Below are 26079 nucleotides of genomic sequence, written 5' to 3' on the forward strand. Positions count from 1 at the left end.
ACTGAAAATAAAATGAGGGTTGATGGGGGGTGGGAGGGAGGAGTGGGGGGTGATGGGCATTGAGGAGGGCACCTGTTGGGATGAGCACTGGGTGCTGTATGGAAATCAATTTGACAATAAATTTCATATTAAAAAAATAAAAAAAATAAAAGTAAACAAATGCTAAAAAAAAAAAAGAATTAACGCCAGTGTGGTGTGTTTTTTTTTTTTTTTGCCAAAAAGAATGGGGAAAAAGAACAAGCCTCAAAAAAAAAAATGCAGAAACAGGGAGGATTATAGTTTGCCCCCATTACACTCAAGTTAACTCTTTCCCCCCATCTTCTGTGCTCCGGGACTCAAAGACATGGCATTGATACTTCGGTGTCAGTTTATCTATCAATACAGGATTCCTTCGGCATCTGCGTCTACCTGGATGACATATCAGAACACTTCTTCAAAGTCAGGGTGTCCGTTCAAAACCAGGCAAACGCTCGTCACTTGTGGGTCTCTCAGCGTTAAGCATGACTCATCTAAGTCATGACTAGCGCAGGCAATGCCCTTCCTTAACCAGATTCCTTGCTCATCTGTGCAAAAATTTCAGAAGTGAAGGAAACCGTCACTCTTGATGAACAGGTGGTGCCAACTCACTAATTATCGTAAACAGGGAATCATGACATATTCCCAAGTGATGTCTACTTTGCCTAACAACGGTCACATTTAAAGATCGGGTAATTTAAAAAAATTTGCCCAGATCACAGAAGGCTAGTGATTCCCCGACTAAAACGGACACTGTTCTGCTGAGCGGCAAGGCACATTCCGGAAAATGAGTCAAGCAAATTAAAACCAAAAATGTTATTTATCAAGGTAAAGGTAATGGTTTTGTTTCATCTTCGTCCGTGTTTCCAAAAGCTCAGGTTTGCAATGATCTGACGTTAACAGAAGTCCAAAGTAATAACTGAATCTCAACCATGAGTCAAAGAAATCACACTTCTGGTGTGGAAACAATAACAATTTAATGGACAAACAAAATATTATCACAGTGGATAAAATATCGAAGCATTGTCGTGTTTTCATTCAACAGCATGAAGAGTTTTTTGCTGTCTTCCATTTAAAACTCTTTAGAACCAAATGAAGTTACCAGCAACTTTTTAAAAAGGAGACTATCACAATATTCAAAGAAACACGAATTTAGCACTGCAGACATTACACAAATAAGCAAAATGCACAGTACCCACAACCAGAGCTTTCTAGAAATCTCATATTACTCACCAATTTATTTGATGTTACATTTCAGACAAAATCAACATTAAAAAAAAAAAAACCTTATAAATATATAAATCCGAACCACAAAACACCTCCTAAACATTAGATTTACTCTAAGTACAAATGGGTTTTTGGAAACTGCATTCACAATGCTATCTAAACTAGATTTTATGAAATTATAAATGTATTGAGCTGTAACTTGGGGCTCCAATTCATTGGGCCACACCCCACGTATGCTTTCCCGTCATACTCCCCTTGGGTGGACATATTCTCAGAGTCAAGAGTTAAACGATTAAAATCAAACTACGACTATTCTAAAAATGAGCGTCAACTCTTCCCAAAAATTCGGAGATTGGACTGACCCATTGTAACGGTGCCACGCAACGAATGTTTCATCGCCAACAAGTTCAAGTAGTGTTAGTAACGCCCTTTTCTAAGAGTAATAAATATTCTAATGTTAATCATCAGTAATGGGTTTTAGGAACTGAAAAGCGCTTTTTTTTTTTTTTTGGCCTAGTTTCTGTGGACATTCTATTCCCTCAACCTAAAACCTGCTAGACAATATCTTCTCATAAATATATACATTCGACTTCCCCTCCGTCACAGAATCATTAACACGAGTCACACGGCTTACGCTTTTATTTGAAATCAATTACGTAAGAACTTGAACCCGTTCTAAAATGGACTGCCAACAGGACCAGCGATATGTCAAGTTGTTCTCTGCCGTTTCCTTTGTGTTTCCTGGGAGGGTCCTCTCGAGCAGCCCGCCGGCTCCGCTTCTGGCCCATCTCTTTGCCCGGCCTCCTGCAACACAATTTTGCACACAGGCCTAAACCGCTGTGTTTGGGTTACAATTCAGTACAGCACAGCAAAATACGTCCGTCCGCGGCACCTCAGACCGTGAGCTAGAACATCTCCACAATTGTTTCTGGGCTTCCACGGCCACAATTCATTCACCCCAAACCATTATAGGAGTAAGTTCCAGAAGTTCACAGTGGAATTTGAAATACAGTGGGGGGGGAAAAAAAGCCTCATGAGTATCTAACAACTAATTTCAGGGGAACCTCATTCTGGGTAAGGGGTGGGGCTCGTTGAACAAGGTGGCTGACAAGACAAAACTCAACTGAAACGTTTTAGGGAGAGACTCCACGGAAGGTTTCCACGAACACTAACCGGGCTGTGAGAATTTCAGAGAAGACTGAGGCGAGAGGAAAATAAATATGGAGGGAAGGGTGTATCTCAAAGACAAGGGGCCATGTGCTGTCATGAAGGGCGCTGTGATGCAAAGTCCACGGTGGGTTTAATTTCTCTTCAGTGATGTGGCAGAACAGGTATTTAATTGAAACCGCACAAGGGCACGAGGCCGATTCGCTCTTGGCAAAGGGGCTTGTGCACAGGGAACGAGCCCCTCGCTGGGGCAGCAGACCACAGACAGTGGCCTTAACTTCGAGACGAAACACCTGAAGATTCCAGGGAACGTCAACAACCAGGTGTGGGAGGGGAGGCGGGGGGGGGGGGCGCGCAGGGGGAGTCACACTTTTTAAGCGGCCGTGTCTCAGAACAGCTTTCCTCTCGTGTCTACCCTGCACAACAGATTATCAAGGATTACGAGAGAAATCGTTCATCCCTAGCCATCTACAAAGACCTTACTACAGCCTGACCCCTCGCCCCTGGGGCCTGTCTAGCAGGGCTGGGGGAGATCTTGGCCATTTCTGGGGGAAGACTCCCCGGAAGAGCTCTAGGAAGGCTTAGCTCCTACATTTCTGTGTCTTTGCCAACCCCTAAGTAGAAATGAACGTGTTTATGTCCAGCATACAGGAAAACCGACGGAGTCCAGATTTCGGTGGAAAAAGAGACCGCAAACATTTGGCCAACGGCTTCGTTAAGGTCACGGACGCTCCTCGCAGAGAAATACAAAATAAACAAATGATGAGTGACCTAACTTCAAAGGTGGCAACGGGTGTCAAATTTCCTAGTTTGCACGTCGGTTAAGAAGAAGGGGCCACACAGTCTAGAAACTCGTGACAAACGCACTGGCAGAAACCGTACACCATGAGGATGACGAGGCTCGAAGGGACGAGGCTGACAAAGACGACCCCGAGGGTGACCTTCTTAGACACGAGTAAGTAGATCCCTAGGGGTAAGGAGCTGAAGTAGAGCAAACCCAGCAGCCAAACCAGCACCCGGATGGATGTCTGAAACAGCAGGGATGTACAGTTCCACACGGTCCAGTTGTGGGACACGGTGGTGACAGAGTCGAAACTTGCAGGCCGGTAGAACTCGACCACAGGAGTGGAGCTCAGAGACGGGGAGCTCTCTCTCTGCACCTCCATGATGGTTATGACCAGGCAGTTGGAGGGAGCGTGAGAAGGGCTGACGAGAGACGCCAGCCTCTTGGGGGTCAGCAGCAGCTCGGTAGGGTTTTCTGGCAGGCACTTCTTGCCTTTGCCTCCGCAAGTCAAGTTTACCAGGATGTTGTTGTCATCCGGCAGGCTGCTGACTTCATCATCCGGCAGGCAGGTCTCAAACCTGCAGAAAGGGCAGACGATGACGCCTTGCGGGGAGTCCCCGAAGTCTATGATCTTGTAGAGGCATTTGGCACAGACCCTGTGACAACACTCCAGCACTTTGGGTTTCCTCTGCTTCAGGTTGTACCGATTGTAACAGATCTTACACTCGAGCTCGTCGGACACCTGAGAGTCTGCCCCATCTTCCGGCGGCTGACTGGCCATCCTGAATGGTGTGGACACGGTCTTTGGCCAGAAGTGTCTCTCCGAAGGCTGACTTCGATGAAGGTGTCCCTCTGAATATCACATCATCCGAATCAGGCAGTGGGGCCAAAGGGCAGGAGGAGGAGGGACAGAAATCAGAAATCGTCCAGGCATTTTGAGCTTCTACATTCACTCTGTCTCAAACACATATTTAAAAAGGCCACATGCAGGGTCTGCAAAGGAAAAAAAGAGATTCTAATATAGTGAAGAGTTCACTGAAAAGGGCCTTCTGGAATTTTCGGAGCTCCAGTGGCTGAGAAGCCATAGATTTAAAGGTTAGAGCCCCTTCACCTCCTCACACATTTCTGTGCCAGGACAGGAAAGTGTTGTCTCCATGCTTAGCTTTCTCAGTCCACAGATACAGTAGGAAAGAACGAATCCAGATTCCTACCGGTCTAAGTACATTCTAGAGCATCGTGATTTTGACTAGATACAGATTCTCTCTGAAACTCGTAACATTTCTGGGCCCTTTGAAAACAGAACGGGACGTGTATCAGAAACAGACACATTTGCAATCAAATTCCATTCAGTACAGACTGATCGATTCAGATCATCAAGACCGTAAATGCCAGTCTTCTAAATACCCTCAGCAGTGCTTAGGAATACACACAAAAGAAGGAAAGCCTTAAGGATAAGTTCACTCCGGGAAGAATGGGGCAGATGACACGTGACACAAGCATTACAACCAGGCCAAGTCTAACTCTCAAAAAAGAGAAGTAAACACAAGGGCAGCTGGGTGGCTCAGTGGGTACGCATCTGACTCTTGATTTCAGCCCAGGTCATGATCTCACGGTTCTTGAGTTCGAGACCCACGTCGGGCTCCGTGCGGACAGCACGGAGCCTGCTTGGGATTCTCTCTCTCCCTCTCTCTCTGCCCCTCCCCCACTCACACTCCTGCTCTATCGCTAAAAAAATAAGCAAACATTTAAAAGAGAAGTAAACAATACATGCACAGTTGCATCTCTAAGCAAGAAGAATCGTGCATGCATGGCTATGGGGACGAAGTCCTCAAAGTTCCCCTACTCGCCCTGTTTATTTCATGTAAACTCTGTCTCTGCAGTGAACAGAAAGCATAATAGAGTCAACAGTGCCTAACGTCAGCCCTCGGGTGCTGTTACTGGCTCTGGACAGAAGGCTGAGGCTTGATTTCGTGCGCCCAGTCAGTCCTCGATTATTAGCAGTCATAAAGGGGGCTGAAGTCTGGGCCGTCTCCACATCACCAGTATTTGGCTTTGACGTGTATGACTGTTTTGGTAAGAGATTGATCTTATGTTTTGCTGGGGAAAATATAGAAATGTACTTGAATTTCTGAGCACGCTTCCAAGCCCAGTGGCGGAAGGCTGCCGCAGCAGCTCTAGAAAGCCCAGCACAACTCTTCGAGGATTCACTTCGCTGTGGGTCATCCTGCTTAACAGAGAAGAGGCAGCAGGTACCTCGACTTGAAATATTTGGAATTATGAACAGCTGGCTTGTGAATATATATTATCTTCCTTTTTATGACTTCAGCTAATTTGTTAATTGATATCATATAATACAAAAAGGCATAATGGATGGCAGTTACGAGACATATTGTTGGGAAAAGGAAGTCACTCCATAAACAGAATCTCTAGTGTCACCCAAGACACGGAGGTAGGGTTTTTTTTTTGTTTGTTTTTTTGTTTGTTTTTTTTTAGTTTTTAGTTTTTACATTTATTTATCTTTGAGGGACAGAGAGAGAGAGACAGAGCACAAGTGGGGGAGGGGCAGAGAGAGACGGAGACCAAGAATCCGAAACAGGCTCCAGGCTCCGAGCTGTCGGCACAGAGCCCGACGTGGGGCTTGAACTCATGAACCATGAGATCATGACCTGAGCCGAAGCTGGGGGCTTAACCCACTGAGCCACCCAGGTGCCCCGGGTTTTTTTTTTTTTAATAGAGTTTATTGTATACAAATGCATGTATTTCAAAACTGCCATCATAAGCCAATTTCTGTATATCTACTCTTACACACAAAAAAAGGATACACAGACACACACATCCTCTCTTCTGTGCCCTTTCTTTCCATGTGCCCTCAATGTTTTCTTCATTCCTGGTCCTGAAGCATGTGCCCATGTGATCGCGAAATGGGACTGTATCTTGCCCACAATTCTACAAAGCTGGCTTCCTAGTCTCCTGTGGGATGGACATCTATCTCCAGGAGGGGAGCCAAGGGCCATGAAGATGTTCTATCCCTGTCACGACACCCAGTCCTCGCCACCTTCACAGAATGGGGCCCGGCACCGGGCAGGTCCGCTTCCTGGACAGCTCCCCCTTGTCAGGAGTCCCCTGTGGCCACGCACAGACCAAAGGCCCATCCCAATGGGCCTTAATGCCTTCCAAAACCCAGGCGGGCTGAAACTAATAATAGGGCTAGAATTCGCAGCAGTGACTGCCTCCATCGCCATCGAAAGGACCGATGTGTGTGAAGGTGTGCGAAAAAGTAAAAGACAAAATGTAAACATATACGGCGAGACATCTGGAAAAGAGCAAGTGAAATATTCAGTGAGGATAAGTTAGCAAAATCAGAGAAAGCTAGACTGTGCACCTAGTAACATCAGCAAGAAGCTTATATGGATGTGAAAATTCAGCATTTGATGAGCAGCTCGTCCCATTAATACTTTCTGTATCACGCTTTGAAACAAAGCTTTCCTTTTGTCACAGAAAACCACTCTATCGGACCTTCGAATGTGGTGACACGGTGTTATGTGATAATGTTCCTCTTTATAAAACTTCACATCGGGGGCTTCTTGATAACATGCAAAGAAAATACCAGATGTTCGAATATCCAATCAAAGAGACATCTACTTCAGTCCTAAGGCCAACCGTAGCAAACCTGCTCTCACCAGCAGAAATACTTTAAGTCCTGCCTCTGAGAGAGGCCCCCCCTGGGCAGGGCTGGCGGACAGCCTTGAGTTGCATCCCTGGAAATGCGGCCAGGACAAGGGTTTTTTCCTGGGATGCCATAAAGCAGCATGGTGATCGTTCCTCTCTGGAAGGCAGGGTACCACCAGCTGGAGTTCTTAAGAGTAAATACTTCATCTGTCTCCTTGTGACTCGAGGGTCTCTCAAAGGACTCGACTAATAACCGAAAATCTGTAACTTCATTGGGCTGCCACGAGTCAGAGTTATTTGGTCCTCCAAAAGCTATGCGTTCACCCCTGACAAGAGCTGCAGGCAACAGTCACGATGCGGAGTGAAGGAAGTCAGACCCAAAAGAGCACATACCGCAGGGTTCCATTTTTAGAAAGCTCAAAACACACACACACACACACACACACACACACACACACACACACACAGAGGCAAAACTAAGCTGTGCGGATGCAAGTTTAGGTGGTAAAGCTAAGACGAAAAGCCAGGAATTGATTAACATCCAAGTCAGGATCTCGGATGCCTTTGAAGGGGTGGAGAAGCGGGGTCAGAGGGCACCGGCTGACAGGCTGATGGTCCTCTGGGTTCTCAGGAGTGCTCAGTTGGTGACATGCCATCGGGCAATACGTTGTTTCTGTACTGGTGTTATCTTTCACGGTAAAAAGTAAGAAGTAAGAAGTAAGAAGGGGAGAGGGGAGGGGAGGGGAGAGGGGGCGGAGAGGGGTAGGACAGGGAAGGGAGGGGAGGGAAGGGAAAGGAAATACCTAAATATTTTTGGTATTTTTAATAGCCTGGATTTTTCTGTCAGTAGGTATTTTAGATCAACTTATCTTTCCCTCTATGATCTGTAATTCCATTTCTTTTCTTTTTTTTTTTCTGCCACAAAATTGAAATGTCACTTATTTATCACCTAAACATCCAGGCACTACTGTTAAGTCAATATTGAAATGAACGGAATCTTTAAGACACGCCGGTCTGGCGCGTTCCTTGAGGAGAACTACTGCTGAAAGTCTGTCTCAGCAGGCACAGGGGAGAGAGTCTGGCATGCTAAAACCGCCTCAAAAATAAACACACATAATTATGCAAGATGACAGATGTGTTACACCAATGTTATCGTGGTAAACATTTTGCAATATGTACACGTATCACATCACGGTTACACCTTAAATTTACACAACGGTGTATGTCAACTGCATTTCAGTAAAGCTGGGAAAAGGTTTTCTTTTCCTGGAAAAATACATATTTAAATATATGAAGGTGATATTCCTTATCAACCACTTAATAGCCTTTAATCCTTTTATAAGTCATCTGGGGTAAGACCATCCACGTAAATAATTACCTACTATGAATCTTGGCGCTATCAGAACGACGTTTAATTGCACTGCCCTAAATGTACGGGACTTATTGTTTGACTCAAACCCACTTCCTCCACTGCTCAATTCTTTTGATCCTAAAGATGCAAATTTTGCGTCTATCTGAGGCAAAGCCTCCAGCAGACATCTGTGGTTTCCGTCTACCTGGGGATCTTCTGGTTTTCTCCTTTACACAGACCTGCACCCCCTCCTGCCACTGCCACCGCTTCTGCGGGGACGTGCTCCCCGCGCATGCAAACCACGTGACTTGTGTTTCCACCGTCCACTGCCCGCGCTGCCTCCCTTCTCTCCAGAGGTGTGGCTTTGTGACCCGGAAGGCCAAGGGAGGGCGCACAGACCAGAAAAAGATGTTTCCAGGAACTGTCCTGCCCTCCAGAGGGAGAAAAAGGGAGAAAAAGCCAAAGCCAAAAGTAAAAAGAGAAATACAAGACAGCAGAAGGTGGAGATACAGACAGAGGCAAAAGGCAGCCACCTGACGACAGGTGAACCGGACCTGGGTGGAGGCTCCTGTGAGCCAATGAATTCCCTTCTTTGCTTCTGCTGGTGTTTTGATTGGATTTCTGCTACTTACAACCCCAAGAGCCCTGGACACAATTACCATGCTGTATTTGATTTGAGAATGTATTATGTTTTTAGATCTAGGTTCCTCCTTGCTAGGGCAGAAATTATAAATGATTTGTAAAACTGAATACATGTACTTTTAAAATTTCACTTGTGTGCGCGAGCACACATGCACATATACATACAAATTTAAATTTACTAAACATGCAAAGGTCGTCATAAATATCATTGTTTATTAGTCGCGGGTGTGCGCGCGTCCGCACGCATGAGTGTGTGTCTTCTTGTGTATCTGGCTAATTTCTCCTCTTCACTCCCTCCATCCACATCAGCGTCAATGCTACCTTCTTCCCCGTCCCCCCCCCCCCCAGTCACACATATTAACTAGCTGGTATGTTTCTTCTGTATATAGTTCCATGTGCACATATTTATCCGGTACATATCATTATAATGGCACACACAAGCACCGTGTTTTCCATTGTCTTGACTATTTAATACCCACTTGTCCGCATCTTGCTTTTCCCATTCAATGACGGTTCATGAAAAGCTCTCAATTCAACTGATGAAAAATTCCTTTTTTCACGAGTGCATATTTCATTCATCATTTGGATACACCGTAATACAGCCAACCACCTCTCTCCTGGTCGACGTTCATCCATCTCCATTCTTCCCCAACACATACATTTCGGCAGAACACAACCTCGTGATACGCATCCTTACAACCAGGTGTTTTTATCTCTTTGAAAGAAAACGAGTGGAGTTCCTGAGTCAAACGGATGTCACCCCTAACAGATGCGGCCAGCCTGCTCTCCAACAGGAGTGTAACCCATACGTCGACCAGTAGTAATAAAAGTACTTTGTCCCCCACCAGCAATAGATGCTATTGGACTTCAAATGTTTGCCCGTCTGAGGGGTGACAGATCATGAGTTGGGTCTGAGTGCCTTCTCGCCTGTTGGCTTCCTGGGTCTGCTCCTCTCTGAACTACACCTTCTCATTTCTTGCTTATTTTTCTATTGGATTGTTGGGCCTTTCTTGTCCATTTGTAAACATTCCTTGTCATGAGACACACGAAACTCTGTCCTCTGTATTGCAAACGCTTCCTCAAATTTTGCTATTTATTGGCTTTGCTTCATATGTTTTGAAATGCAAAATATTTGACTCTTCGGACAGTCAGGTGCTCACCCTCGCTCTTGCAGCTTCTAGGTCTCCGATCTTAATGCTGCTCCTAATATTATGCATCTGGCTGTTTTCCTACAAAGTTTGTCTCGCTTTATTTTTAACTTGTTTTCAGTTTTATATACGGTATAAGATACAGTCCTAATTTTATTTTCTTCCAAATTTGGACATTTATATTTGGCAAGGAAATAACCTATCTCTTCTAGTTTTTCAAGTTCGTTGCCATAGCGTTGAATACCGTTCTCTTTGCTATCTTCTTTGATTCGTTCCTGCCTCTCTGATTACGTCTTTGTTCTCATTTCTGGTCTTGTACATTTTTTACTGTTTATTTCCTAATCAAACACATGAATCTTTGTATCTATTTTGCTGTTTCAAAGAACTAGAAAGAAAATGCATTTGTCCTTTACGTTATTTTTTGTTTTATGAGCTTCAGCCTTCATTTTTATTGTTCCCTCTTTCTAACTTGTTAGTTTGTTTTGTCATTCCTTTTTCTCACTTTATAATAAGGGTACAATTGGTCTTTATTCTTAAGTAATGAAAACATCTAAAGGCTGTAAAATTCCCACTAGCTACAGCTTTCACTCTATCCCAAGCCTTTGGGAATAAATTGTGCTCCTTTGACAGATATCTAGGTATCTTCTAAATTGACTTTTGTTTTCTCCTTTGATGCTAAGGTTTTAAAGAGTGTTTTTAAATTTCCAAACAGTAAAGGGTCTTTTTACTACCTTCCATTATTTGGTTCTAATATTACTGTGTTATGATCAGAGAACAAGATCTATAAGAATCCCTTGCCTTTGAATTTGCTAAGGTCTTCTTTGTGATCAAGTATATGATCCAGTTTTGCATCTGATTCAGAAATGAATATTCTGTGTTAAGGGATGTGAGGTGTCCCATGCCCATCAAACCCAACTTTTTTATTTGTTCTATTTCTCCATCTTAGGGCTCTATACAAGGTTAGCACAGGTTGAGACAAGCAAGAGATGTTTATGCAATTTCTCACCATAACTATATTTGCATTTGTAATACTTTTGCTTTACAGATTTAGTGGCTATGTTATTCTATACATACAGGTTTATTTACCTCCCTCATCAACTGTGCCTTTTAAAAATCATTATGTAATGTCTTTGCTTATCTGACTTATGCCTTTCCCTTAAATACTACCTGTCTAAACCTCATATTGCTAGTTTCTGACTCTCCGTATTTGCATGGGATCTTCGTCCATCCTTTTATTTTCACCTTCTCTCGCTTTGTCTCAAGTGTTTTTCTTACAAACACCAGACTAATGCATTTTGCCTATTAACTCAGTCTAACAGTATCAAACGTTTAATGGGGAAATTTTAGCTCATTTTCATTGAATGTCAAGACTGCTATATTCCAATTTATTCTTTCCTTCCCACTTGAGTTAACTGATTAACGTAGAAAAATTTCCTCTGCTAGTATCTCTCCTCACCTTGCGGTGTTTCTGTTGAGCTTCTCATGTGGATACTTTTTGTTTGATACTGTTTCTGGAGTATTTTTGTCAGAAAATGGGTGATGGCATCTCTGAGTTCCCACAGAGCAGCAAATTTTCTTTTACTCTGACAGGGAAATGGCAGCATGGGTATATATGTGGCTTTTAGGCTGCTGGCTTTTTGTCTCTGGAAGTTACTCTACTGTCTCTAACACTCTCTGTCATACATGAGAAATCTGGGGCTAGTCTGATACTTCTTCATGGTAGTTCATTCGTTTTCTCTGTCTGGAAGCTTCTAAGATTTTGCTTTTTATTCTCAAGAGTTCAAGCGCTTTCCCAATATATACAGAGATGTGTTTTCATAAATCTTGCCTGGAACTTGATGAGCCATTTGAATTTATAGACTCCAGGGGCACCTGGGTGACTCAGTCGGTTAAGCGTCCCACTTCGGCTCAGGCAGATCATGGTCTCGCAGTTTGTGAGTTCAAACCTCGCATTGGGCTCTGTGCTGACAGCTCAGAGCCCGGAGCCAGCTTCAGATTCTGTGTCTCCCTCTCTCTCTGCCCCTCCCCCACTCACGCTGTCTCTCAAAAATAAACGTCACAATTTTTTTTTTAATTTATAGACTCCAGGCTTGATATTAAAGCTCAGAAAAAATCGTTTCTTATATTTATGTAATTATGGCCTTTCCTCCATCCGTTCCTTTGCCTCCTTCTGCCTTTCCTGTTACTCACACATTGCATTCCCTGGATCTGTTTTCTCTTGTGATTTCCGTCCTTTATATTTTTGTTCTGTGCTCTCGGGTTCTTCTGCCTGACTGGCCAGGGTGCTAATTCAAGCCTCAGGAATAATCGTCGCCTCCTTTAATTCATTTGCTGAAATGTTTGATTGGAAATTCACGCATTTCATCTCTAGGAAGCCTTTTCGTGCTGCATTTAAATCTCCTTATATGCTCTTAACTAACGTCTTGTCAGGTTGTCATCCGTCTCCAGCCGCTGCTCTATCGCGTTAACCGTGTGTTCTATCTGTTCTCACGGACTGTCTTCTCGCTGGCTGTGGTGCCATTATTTCTCTTTGTTGGATCGCTGGGGTTCAGGTTGGATTGTCGGAGGACCCACGTGGCTGCACTTGCATCAGCAGTGGGAGCACAGTGGCCTCTGTTCCTGTAGAGTGACTCCTGGAGCAGTGCGACAGCAGGCAGGCACCAGGGCCCTGCCGAGGCACCAAGGCGGAGGGCTTTATGTTCTAGAGTCTCCTCACTCTCTCCCAGCCTCCGAAACAGGGAGGACTCAGCCCAAGGGTTCGTCTTCTCCTTGGTCTTTTGTGGGACACGTACACACACAGTCACGTGCACACAGTGGGGCGAGGGAGGTTTTCAATTTTCCTTGCAACACACCCTCAACCTTTGTAGATCAGGCTCTATATAGTATCCGATGCATTCTGATCCTCCCCCAGGAGGATGCCCATCTTATCAGATGACCATCTTTATTGCCAGCCCCATCCAGCCCAGGAAGTAAGCCCCCACCCGCTCCCTCTCACCCTCAACTTCTACAGAGCTCAGGACTTCCCTGCACTGCGGGTTCTGTTGGCTCCAGGGGTTGGTCTGGGTCAGGAGAGGCAGGGGAGAATGGAGAATGGCAGGATAGTGAACCAGTTTACTTTGCCATCTTCCCAGAATCCTCACCAACTATAATTCCTGGGTTTCTTTTTCAAATGTGAATCCAGATCAAAAACATGGGAATTTGTGATAAAAATTTAATTGGGGGAGGGGGGGGCGGGACATGGGAGTCCTCATCATGTTCAGTGACTGTTATGTAAAGACACATGTCAAACTGATATACATCTCTAAGTTCATAAAGATTTCTGAAATTCACTTTTTAAAAAGGATTCTCCTTCCCGAATATTCTTTTGTGTTATTCCTTCTATAGCAAACTGTCTTACCCCACGAATACATAAACTTGCCACCCACAAGTATCAGAATCCTCTTACTTTTTCCTTGGCTATCTTGCTACCTCTCAAGTCCCGGTTTCTATTTCGGAAGCTGTATTAACACATATCAGTTACATCAAAAAACCACTAGATCAGAATTCTTCAGGGGCGCCTCAGTGGCTTAGTCGGTTAAGCATCCGACTTCAGCTCAGGTCATGATCTCGCAGTTGGTGGGTTCGAGCCCCACATCGGGCTCTGTGCTGACCGCTCAGAGCCTGGAGCCTGCTTCCGATTCTGTGTCTCCCTCTCTCTCTGCCCCTCCCCCAACCACGCTCTGTCTCTCTCTCAAAAATAAGTAAACATCAAAAAAATTTTAAAAAAGAATTCTTCATATCATATTTTTATATTTCAAAAATATTCATATATACTTTCAAAAACTTAGACTGTTCATGGTCTTTCCTGTTTGGATCTTAGGCTATCTTGGGTCTTCTCCCCCAGCTTTTCATGATATAATTCTTCTATTTCAATTTTAAATTTACTAGTAGACCATTTTACCTAACTATCCTTTGCCCTTCCCCCATCACGTGTAGATTGTTTGCATGCAAATGGAGTTGTAATAATTCTCCACAGCCCTTTGCAATGTGACTTTCCATTGACCCATCAACAGGTGGAGGAAGCTGCTTCCCCATCCCTGAAATCGAGGCTGACCTTGTGACTTACTTTGAATAGCAAAGTGAAGTGACTTCCTAAGAGTTCTGACCCTTGACCTCAGGGTGCTTTGCGGCTTCTGTTGGCCTCTTAGGACCCTGGGACAGCCATGTGGAGAAGCCCAGGCTACTCTCCGTGAAGACAAGAAGCCCAGACAAAAGCCAGTATCAAAACATCCACACCAACACCAGTCATGCGAGTGAGACCATCATGGCGCAACCAGCCTCTGCTGAACCACCAGTGATTATATCCATTGAATGAGTGACCCTAAGAGAGACCAGCCAAAGAATCATCCCTACAGAACCCAGTAGAAAATGCTGATCCACAGAATCATGAGCAAATAAAATGGCTGTTACTTTAAACCACCATGTGTTCAAGTGGTTTGCTTTACAACAATAGATCACCAGCCTACCATGCTAAACTATCCCTTTCTGACAAAATCCAAAGCTAATCTCTGTCCAAAGAAATTATCTTCCTCATTTATCAATGGCCGCTGTTCCTACCTAGAAGATTTAGACATTCTTACGTACTCGGAAGCTGCCTGACCCTGTGGTTCTTGCAATTTTTGTCTGTGTGAGAAAATTCTTGGTCAAAATCCAGTTCTTGTATTTTTGCTATATATAAACCTTTATGATCTTTATCATAAGTTTCTGTTAATTATAAGCCTCTAAGAAGCTCAAAACTTTTAGAAATCCTGCATAATCTTCCTAACGGTGAAAGGCAATTATAATTCCCTTTTAACAGATGTGTAAATGCCCATAGAAGGTAAGCATTTTTTCCAAGATGCCCTAAGTTAGGACAAACGGAGCTCAGAAACAAACTGTCGCTGTGATCCTATTTTCCGCCTATTGGGGCTCTGGCCTGTGTATTGCTCTACTGTCCATGCAAGTTGATTTTCTATGCCTTGGGGTGACTTTAGGTTCTTCCAAGTGATTCTCACACAGGTTTCATTTAGCCTGAATCATGCTCCCAGAGTCCATCAACCATTTTAATTTGGCATCAACGGAACAGGTTCTATTTTTCCCCTTATTTCAGAGCAACAGCTGCCAAGTTCCAACTCTCATTTCCTGGATCCTCCTCCCATCCTGGAAAATAAACATGACTAGCATCGCTTTCTACATGATGAGTCGAGAGATCTTGAAGGGCTCTCTAACAATAACAACGACGACGACACAAAACTGATACAAACTAAGGGACTGTCATTTCCGTGATCTATGGTTTCTGTTTTGAGAGCCAGTGCTAACGATTTGCTTCTGTCTTTCAATTTCTTTTTTTTTTTTTTTTTTTTTTGCAAAAGGAGCCTCACTCCTCAAACATGGTCACTTCGTGGGCATCAGTTTTTTTTTTTAATTTTTTTTTCAACGTTTATTTATTTTTGGGACAGAGAGAGACAGAGCATGAATGGGGGAGGGGCAGAGAGAGAGCGAGACACAGAATCGGAAACAGGCTCCAGGCTCTGAGCCATCAGCCCAGAGCCTGACACGGGGCTCGAACTCACGGACCGCGAGATCGTGACCTGGCTGAAGTCGGACGCTTAACCGACTGCGCCACCCAGGCGCCCCGGGGCATCAGTTTTTATGACAGCCTAAATTCTCTGACTAATGATTTGGGAAACATTAGCAATATTTGAACTTTCATATTACGGCATGACCGCCTCAGAGTTCAGGTTTCTGCTATTATGCCTTTTCGTTAAAAGCAATCTTTCTTGCTATTATAAACGGCTGTCACTTAGAAAACCCTAAAAGAATTGCCTTGACAGATACCGAGCACTCATTCCTAACAGATCAACAGCTGACTCCCAATGAATTTAATCTGCAACACCCATAATCCTTAATGGCTGCCTGACAGCACACACACCATCCCAGAAACTTCCCTCAAAGATTAAAACTCTTGCCCCTCCTCCAGGACCAAGCAATTTAATTTGATAGGGAACCATAATCTATTCGAATACAGCCAAGTTAATGATCTACAATTCTAGGCTATTGATTTTGGACAAGAAGCCGCTATTTATACATGGCGGAGGAGAGATTTATGATGCATTCTTTGCTAGGGTTTTAATCCAAATGAACGTCCAGCAACCAAGGCGAAAAACTAGGTACTCCTCGCCCTATGCATAGTGACCCACATCGGCAACCTCACGGCCCTGGATGTACAGCCAGGAACATGACCGTCACTTCTGGCAATCTGAGATGGAAACACATAGGGATCTGGAATCAGGAGACCTAGATTTGCAGGCTAGCTCTGATACTGACTGGTTATGGGATCTTGGGCTAAAAGATAATGAACCCTGGCTCACGAGGCAGTGATTCCATGAAATCACATAGGCATAAACACTTTTGCATAAATAAGCACCATATGGATGTCCTGGAAATCTAGAAGTAACATAGCCATTGATATTTTTAAAGTACTCAGGGGCGCCTGGGTGGCTCAGTCGTGAAGCCTCTGACTTCCGCCCAGGTCATGACCTCACGGTTGGTGAGTTCGAGTCTCACATCGGGTGAGCGTGAGCCCCACTTCGTGTAAAAACATGAGCCCCAGGTGAGCCCTCCTTCTCACTCTCCCTTCTCTCCCCGCCCCCCCCCCCACTCCGCCTCTTTACCCCTCGTGGGATATTCTCTCTCTCTCTGTCTCCCTCCCTCCCTCGCTCACTTGGGCCTTCTCTAAAAAAAAATAAAGTCCTTCAGCATTCCAATCTGGTATTAACAGAAGACTCTGCATTGAATACAGTACCGAAAGGTACACAGGTTTTCTGTCTATAGACAGAACACGCTGCAAATAAAGTATATGCTACTAATTCTGCAATATCATACTAAGCTCCACTACCTGATGAGTTGCAAGAGATCTTTTATTATGTTTTTCTTAATCTGTCTACAGGGGGCATTAACAGATCATGTAGAAGTCTTACAAGTTTCGATTCGTTGATTTGTACCTTCCTCTTTACTTGGAAGAGGCAAAGATAAGATTTAAGAAAATCAAGGGTTAACGGGGATACAGGCTGCACATGACATTATTAAAAGTGACTGACTCCTTCCCCATTAAACAAATCTCTTTGCTATTAATTCCTTCCTCCGTAATTTCCCTTGGCCAAGGCTTACTAAAACTCTCTGACCATATCAAGAAAGAATAAAATGTCTAAAGAAACTGAGGTGCTTTGCACCCTTTCTGCAATTTCAATTTCAAACTTAGGTGGAAGCAGCTGAACTATTTTGGTGCCAGTTTCAGTAAATGAAACGAACGTTACACACGCACACATGCAAATATTCCCTCTTTTTCCAAACCAATGTAAGCACCTCTCTTTTGGAACAAAGATGGAACGGATCTACTTGTCCAAAAAGAACGCAGTCACGTTCCTGAAGTCACGCGGAAGATCAAAACCTTCTGATATGTTTTTATCAGTTTATTAGCAATTGATGGTAACGTTGTCTCGATGGATTTAGAAACTCACTTAAGAGATCAGCTGCTGAATTGAATTCTTGACTGACTCGTTCATGATACAGCTGTCTTTTGAAACTCTCTTTCATTTAATCATTCGACAACTATTTTCCTCGTATCTGTTGTGTGTCCGGCTAGATGCTAGATGCTGGGGACGCAAAGACAAACAAGACAAGAGTTCTGAAAGCAGATGCTGATTATAAAGGTACGTGGATCCTTTTCTGCCTTTATCTGGTTTTACCTCTCGACAGCTTTCTACCCAGTGACGACCCCCTTCCTCCTGAAACCCTCTCTTCTCGTTGCTGCCGCGATGGAACACTCTTCCATTTCTCTTCCTGACTGCTCGTTCTCAACGTTCTCCGCCAGCTCTTCTTCTGTCAAATCTCTAAATGCTAGAGCATCCTCGCACTTGGCCTTGAGCCACATGCTCCTTCTCTATTTGCCATCTTTCCCTTGGATTGTCTCATTTACCCCAACAGCTTTAAAAACCATCTGACAACTCCCCCAATTTTGTGTCTACAGCTCGTGCCTTTCTTCTCAGCTCCATACCGCCCACTGGACACCACCACCTGTCTCTTATAAATATGGCGAATTAACCTAAGTCCGAGACCGGCCTTAACCCTCCTCTGTAACTCCCACCCAGCCAGCGTCCCCATTAGAACGACCGGCACCACAGTTTCCTGTGTTTTGGGCCAAAACCGGGAGTCATCTTTGATTCTACGGGGTGTCTCATCCCCACGTCCAACCCACGGGCAAGTCAAGTCAACTCCGCTTCCAAAGTGAGCCTCCAGTCTTTCCACCTTCATCAGATCTTCGACCTCGTCCACTACAAAACTGCCTCCTCACTGATCTGCCTGCTTCTAAGCTTGCCCCACTGCAAACTATTTTCTTTGCAGAAGCCAAAAGTGCACTTCCAAAGATACAAATTAGATCATACCTATTGCTTGTTCAATAGTTTTCCATTGCATAGAGATTAAAATCCAAACGCCATACAGCAAGGCACAACAGTGTGGCCCCTGCCTTCCCTCCAGCCCCCCCCCCCAAACCGCTGTCCACACTGCCTTCCTATCACATAGGCCTTTGTTAAGTTGCACGGACAGTCCAGGCTCTTTCCTGCTTTAGGCGATGTCCTTGATGTGAGATGTCCTTACCAAGCTCATTCTCTTATGGATCTGAACCTGCAGATAAAGTCTTCAGGGAGCACCTCCCTAATTACCTTCTTTTTAAAATTCTTTTACCATTTGTTTTCTATTATAGCACCATTTTTTTTTCTTCGACCAACTTCCATAATCCCAATTTAACTAATTAATTTGTCTGCTCTCAATCTCCACTACTAGAATGTAGTTTCTAAGAATACGAGTGCCACTGATACGTTGTTTCCCACTGTGGCACAAGCACCTATCATAAGCCAGCACAGAGTAAATAGTTGCCAAATAAATAAGTATATTGAATTATCTCCAAGATTCCTCCTCTCTCCATCAATCGGTGTTACCACATCACACGTTGCTAAGTGTGGTGAAGTGAGCACTTTGTCTTGATAAACATTCTTGAACACTGTACATTTTTAATCTGGGTTTTTAAATTATAAATCTAATGTCCTATAATTATCGTAAAGAAATACTGAATCCGATCAGATGAATTTCCCAAAAAATCTTTAACTCGAAAGTAAATATGTAAAATTATTCATAAATCACAGCATCTAGGCAGCCCTTCATAGATGTTGAACAAATGAGTGAATTCCTTTATCTTCATTACTGACAATCCCCACTTTTCATACATATTTGTCCACCATTAGCTTCAGGTTTAGGCTCATCAAAGATATGCATTAATAAAATGGATACAATTCCTTTAAGATTGTTTCTCTGTAAATGTCCAGACATCAACCTAAGAAGCTATATGTTGCTCTAAGACCTTTTTTCATTTTCTCTAAATGTACCCTGATATACTAAGCAAAACTGTCATCACCACTATATCTAAACACAGCTTTCTCAAAATTATTATAGACACAGGAAAAGCTAGAAAGGTGTTATGTTTATAACATTACTCTACGATAAAAACAAAGTGACAAAAATACTCTTCCTCTCCCCAAAGTGTTTTGTTCACTTCCCAAATTCTAAAGTACACATCACCTCTTCTCCAGCACTAATAAAAACATTTACAACACCTCCTGAAATGTAGTATATTTACAGCTACCAAAGTCCAACTGTGCTCTGACTCCGCAAAATGAGAACAATCGAATTCACCAAATGCTTTAATAAGGGGCAAAAATGCTTTAATAATGGGCCAAAAAATGGGCAAGGGGAAACGGAAATCAAGTCAGATTTCGTTGCATTTATTTGCCCTGAATGGCTTTTCTCAATAGGCTTTTCGGACTCAACCTTAATGAAGATGTCACTTTGCAACACGGCTACAAAATGTGGCGTTACTGACTGGCACAAACTCAACCACAAAGATCAGGATAAAGCGAAACGCTACGGCATTATTTTTGAGGCGATAAAAATGATAGTTGGACAGGAAAAGCAGCGCACTGTGAAGAAAGATACTTTTGTATTTATTACATATTAAGGTTAAGCGACTGTGTTGTGTGACAGACCCATTAAACACTCAGACCCTCAAAAGGCAAACCTAGAAGAGTGCTGCTGTCTTTCTTATCAGCCCAGAAAATAATTGGCTTAGGGAAGCTTCTAAGGTATGAAAAAACATTTCTCCCAATTTTATGGTTGAGAGAAAAATAGAGCTCAGATGCTAGTATCCTTAAAGGTGGTCAGAATTAGTCTAGAAAATCTTTGTGGAGGGGCGCCTGAGTGCTCAGTCAGTTAAGTGTCTGAGTCTTTTTTTTTTTTTTAATTTTTTTTTTCAACGTTTATTTATTTTTGGGACAGAGAGAGACAGAGCATGAACGGGGGAGGGGCAGAGAGAGAGGGAGACACAGAATCGGAAACAGGCTCCAGGCTCTGAGCCATCAGCCCAGAGCCCGACGCGGGGCTCGAACTCACGGACCGCGAGATCGTGACCTGGCTGAAGTCAGACGCTTAACCGACTGCGCCACCCAGGCGCCCCTGAGTCTTGATTTCTACTCACGTCACAGTCTCACGGTTCATGAGATCGAGCCCCGCATTGGGCTCTGTGTTGACAGCATGGAGTCTGCTTGGGATTCTCTCTCTCCCTGCTTCTCTCTCTCTCTCTGTCTCTCTCTCCCTGTTTCTCTCCCTCTCTCTCAAAATAAATAAACATTAAAAACAAAAGATGCTACTTCCTCTTAAAAAAAGTAAAAAGAAAATCTTCATGGAAAGGAGGGAAACGTGTTGTGGGACGAGATATATTACATGGAGAAATAATGTCATAGAAGCAATGTCATAGAGTCTAAAGCAAAGGATAGCTAGCCGAGATTGGGCCAATGCAGAGACCGGGTGTAGTGGAAAATTAAAATAAACAGTTATTTGGGGCGTCTGAGTGGCTCAGCCGGTTAAGCGTCTGACTTCGGCTCAGGTCACAATCTCATGTTTCGCGGGTTTGAGCCCCGCCTCTGGCTCTGTACTGACAGCTCAGAGCCTGGAGCCTGCTTCAGATTCTGTGTCTCCCTGTCTCTCTTCCTCTTCCCCCACTCGCGCTCTATCTCTAGCTCTCAAAAATAAATAAACATCGAAAATGATTCTTTTAATAAATAAATAGCTATTAACAACAACAGGGCAGGGTGAAATGGGGAAGCAAAAGAAGCAAGAAATACATGACCGTCAAGTGAAGGCCTAGTCTCAGAGATCAGAGACTTGAAGGGAAGAACAGGTTAAAACCTGAAAAGAAAGAAAAGCAAGATCCCAGTGCGCTCAAGGCCACAGAAGTCCCCCAACATCCTTCCTGCTCATTCTCCCAATATAACACACAGCTGGGCCCACCTTACCACATCCTGGCTGATACTAACGTTATCCACTTTTCCATTAAAGCCAAAGTCGACTTAGGATAGTCAATGATGGGCTGTCGGTATGCCAAGTGTATCCCTTGTATAACTGATTTTAACGGCCGAAACTGAGAGACGGGGGCACAAGTATTAAGGGGCCCTAAGGACTGCCAAGGATCCAAGGCTGGAAGATGACCGTGCACACACCAAGGAACCTATGAGAATGACCGCTCAGTAGAGATGGTAACTAAGCAGTGCCACGCCGTGGCCACAGCTGACCAGGACTCTTAGTGAAGGATGGAAAGATCCCTGGAGTTCCCATCATGCACGTTTCTACTACAGGTACAACACTGAACAGATGCCAGGTGATTATGGAGCCCCTTGGTTCTAATTCTTCAAAAAAGAGTTCCTCCGCCTGCCTTTACCAACTTGTTCTGTTGCCAGTTCCCGTAGCAATAGGCTATAATACGAATTATTACTCCACTTACTCATTCACTCTGTTATGAGCTGAGTGTGGCTAAATACACTCGACTTTGGGGGCGCCTGGGTGGCTCAGTTGGTAAGCGTCCGACTTCAACTCAGGTCATGATCTTAGTGGTTCGTGACTTTGAGCCCCACATCAGGCTCTGTGCTGACAGCTCGGAGCCTGGAGCCTGCTTCAGATTCTGTGTGTGTGTGTGTGTGTGTGTGTCTCTCTCTCTCTCTACCCCTCCCCTGCTCACACTCTCTCCTGCTCACACACACTCTCTCTCTTTCTCTCTCTCTCTCTCTCAAAAATAAAAAAAAATATGGGGCACCTGGGTGGCTCAGTTGGTTAAGTGTCCAACTTCGGCTCAGGTCATGATCTCACAGTTCGTGAGTTCGAGCCCTGCGTCGGGCTCTGTGCTGACAGCTCAGAGCCTGGAGCCTGCTTCAGATTCTGTGTCTCCCTCTCTCTCTGCCCCTCCCCAGTCATGCTCTGTCTCTCTGTCTTAAAAATAAATAAAACATTTGGGGCGCCTGGGTGGCGCAGTTGGTTAAGCGTCCGACTTCAGCCAGGTCACGATCTCGCGGTCCGTGAGTTCGAGCCCCGCGTCGGGCTCTGGGTTGATGGCTCAGAGCCTGGAGCCTGTTTCCGATTCTGTGTCTCCCTCTCTCTCTGACCCTCCCCCGTTCATGCTCTGTCTCTCTCTGTCTCAAAAATCAATAAATGTTAAAAAAAAAAAAAAAAAAAAATTTAAAAAAAAAATAAATAAAACATTTAAAAAAATATTTTAAGAAAATAAAAAAATAAACATTAAAAAATGCACTCACTTTCTGATGGTTTTTGAAACTGATACTTTGTATCATTTTAAAATTTGTTGTATCTTTTTATAAACCAGATGATTACTCGCAAGTAAAATAAAACAAAATAAAATAAGACAGCTACTGGGAGACAACTTTCAGAAGGCTTTAAACCCATCTTCAAAATCTTTTCATCGATCAACCAGCAGCCAGGGGCCCCATCAGTGACAGGAATGCATTTAAAAGGCACCTCAAGAACACGGTGTACTCTTTTTTTGTTTTTATTTGTTAGAAAAAAAGTCAAAGTTGAAACATCTTATACTCCACAATAAATATAGAGATAGAAACATCAGAGCTCAGAACGAGATACACAGAGTTCTAAAACTCATCCATCTATGGGGAGTAAGTGAAATCATGAGAAGTGAGACTGGCAAACCGTGAGCCTTCCTAGGAAGTTAAAGTAAGGTAGAGAGAGAGAAAATGAGAAATGCCGAGGATGCATCAGCAAGATCTGGAAACATCGCTAATGAGCTGGGGAAAGAGAAGAGAGAAAAAGAATCATAAAGAAGACAGGAAGAAAGACAGGTGATCTGTAAATCCGAGGACAGAAACGACGACGAGGGAAGCGTCAAAGCAGCACGCGGGCCAACGAGACAGACACTTAGAGAAGACGGCACGTAACCGTAAGCATCTAAGGAAAAGACGGACTGCACGGGGCTGGGGTGACAGTTTGGCCGTAACAGAGAGAAAAGATAGACAATGACTTTGAAGAGCTGAACAGAGAAAAGGAGCGAGAAAGAGCATTATCACAGCCCACTGATCTCAGTGAAATACCGACGATCAATCAGGAGACAGCCTCTTGGGACGTACTAAAATTTGAGCTCTTCGAGTATGTCCATTTTCACCCCACTTGGCACTAATGAAAAAAACATATGGGATTAGATCAAATTTCACATCGTAGGCTAATAAATGATGTTGCATTATGAACTTTAAAACGTCAGTTTGGCTCATCAACAGTGACCTAGTCATGATAAAAAAGACAAGCATGTTGGGGCGCCCGGGTGGCTCAGTCGGTTGAGCGTCCGACTTAAGCTCAAGTCACGATCTCACGGTTCGTGAGTTCGAGCCCCGCGTCAGGCTCTGGGCTGATGGCTCAGAGCCTGGAGCCTGCTTCCGATTCTGTGTCTCCCTCTCTCTCTGCCCCTCCCCCATTCATGCTCTGTCTCTCTGTCTCAAAAATAAATAAACATTAAAAAATAATAATAATAAAAAAAAGACAAGCATGTTAACCTAGATAAAAATGTCAAACTGCAAGAAAGGGTCTAATTTTTGAATTTAAAAAACATCGTTTTCCTTACCCAATAGAACTGAAAAGCTGAAGCATCATGGATTTTACCACCGCAGAAAGAGACCACAGCTGTATCTTCTAAGAACCACCACTGAGGTCCTCGCCTGCACGGACAAAGCTGCGGGCACACACAGACAGGAGATTTTTCCCACTGCGTTTCTGAAGCGAGTGTGCCTCACCCACTACAATCTCCAGCTGCCTCCCCGAGGCCAAGCAGGCAGGTGCAATCCGCACGGGAGACACCCCCTGAGCACCTTGCCCTGGTGGCCAAAAGGCTGGTGTTCCAGAGCTCCACAGGAATGTAACAAATAGATGCACAGCTCCTGGCAAGGCCACCACCTCCAGGGTGCTACTACACAGACAACAGAAGGAAACACAACCCCAATCTTCCTGGGGGGGGGGGGGGGGGAGGCCTATTTAGGTAGCCTGGAGCTTCAGCTTGAGGGACAGGCTTCAGGCCTCCCACACATCTAGAGGCTAAGGAAGGAAGGTCAGAGAATGTAAGCAGGCAGATACCGTCCTCACGCATCTCTCTGGCCCTGGTATGGTTGTGGCCCCACAGGACAGTGCGTACTTGCATACTTTAAAGGCTGCTGCCTGAGGCTCTGGCTTCCCATCAGCCTGAAACTAGGCGCTAAGTAAGATTCCTCCCCTTGGATCACCGACAGGTCTTGGCACATCCACATCAATGAGGGCAATTAGGCAGTTTAGACAGTCACGAAGGTTTGAGAGACAAGCAGGAGCTAGGGCAGGCTTGAACAAGAAGGACCACCCCTACAGAACACAACTGCTTCAAGACCAAGAGAGGCAGGGGCCCCTGGGTGGCTCAGCCGGTTAAGCTTCCGACTTCGGCTCAGGTCTGGATCTCACAGTTCGTGAGTTCGAGCCCCGCATCGGGCTCTCTGTGCCGACAGCTCAGAGCCTGGAGCCTGTTTCCGATTCTGTGTCTCCCTCTTTCTCTGCCCCTCCCCCACTCACACTCTCTTTCCCTCAAGAATGAATAAACAAACAAACAAACAAAAGACTGAGAGGGGTAGTTGTTTCACCTAATACATAGAAACAAACACAGAGAGAGTCAAGCAAAATGAGCAAATATATGTTCCAAACTAAAAAAAACAAGACAAAACCTCAGAAAAAGACCTTCATGATACAGGGATAAGTAATCTACCTGATAATCCAAAATGATGGTCTTAAAGATACTCACTGGACTTGGGAGAAGAAAGGACGAACACAATGAGAACTTCAACAAAAAACATGTGAAAGTATCAAACCGAAGTCACAGAGCTGAAGAATATGCTGCCTAAACTGGAGAATACACCAGAGGGGTCCAACAGCAGGCTGGGAAAGCAGAAAAATGGATCAGTGAGCTGGAGGATGAAACAGTGGAACTCACCCAGACAGAGCGAAAGGAGCTCATCGCTACTAAACCAGCCTTACGCGAAACATTAAAGGGACTTCATGCTGAGAAGAAAGGACACTGATTAGTAACGAGAAAACATACAAAGGTAAAAATCTCACCGGAAAAGGTACACATATAAGAAAGGTAGTAGATCCATCACTAATAGAACACTACTATAAAGGTTAAAAGGCAAAAGCAGCAAAATTAGCTAAAACTACAATAATTAGTTAAGGGGTACATAAAATAAAAAGATGTACAAAGTGACATCAAAAGCATAAAACGTGGTGGAGAGAGTAAAATGTAGAGTTGGAGGACGTGTTCCAATTTTAGTTGCCATCAACTCAGAGCACACTATTACATACGTAGGAAGTTACATGTGAACTTTACGGTGAACCACAAAACAAAAAAATAGCAAATACACAAAAGAAAAAATGAGAAAGAAATCTAAACATAACACTAAAGGAAGTCATCAAACCACAAGGGAAGGAAGAGAAGAAAAAAGGAACAAAGAGGAACTACAAAAGCAGTCAGAAAACAATTAACAAAATGGCAATAAATATATACCTATCAATAGTTACTTTAAATGAAAATGGACTAAATACTCCGATCAAAACACAAAGTGGCTAAACGAACAATAAAACTGGAT

At 44.0% G+C, this 26079-nt stretch overlaps 1 protein-coding gene and 1 pseudogene across 1 annotated transcript; one reads left to right on the plus strand and one right to left on the minus strand.

Moving 5' to 3' along the window:
* Positions 1-973: 973 nt before the first annotated feature.
* On the minus strand, positions 974-4790 carry RNF182 (ring finger protein 182). The gene has a single exon (XM_043590781.1). The coding sequence runs from the start codon at positions 3972-3974 to the stop codon at positions 3231-3233; it is 744 nt and encodes a 247-aa protein (XP_043446716.1). The 5' UTR covers positions 3975-4790; the 3' UTR covers positions 974-3230.
* A 13863-nt stretch (positions 4791-18653) lies between these two features.
* Positions 18654-21961, plus strand: LOC122490411 (annotated as a pseudogene).
* The last annotated feature ends 4118 nt before the right edge of the window (positions 21962-26079 follow it).

The sequence above is a fragment of the Prionailurus bengalensis genome, chromosome B2 (genome assembly GCF_016509475.1).
Source record: "Prionailurus bengalensis isolate Pbe53 chromosome B2, Fcat_Pben_1.1_paternal_pri, whole genome shotgun sequence".
Classification (NCBI taxonomy): Eukaryota; Metazoa; Chordata; class Mammalia; order Carnivora; family Felidae; genus Prionailurus; species Prionailurus bengalensis.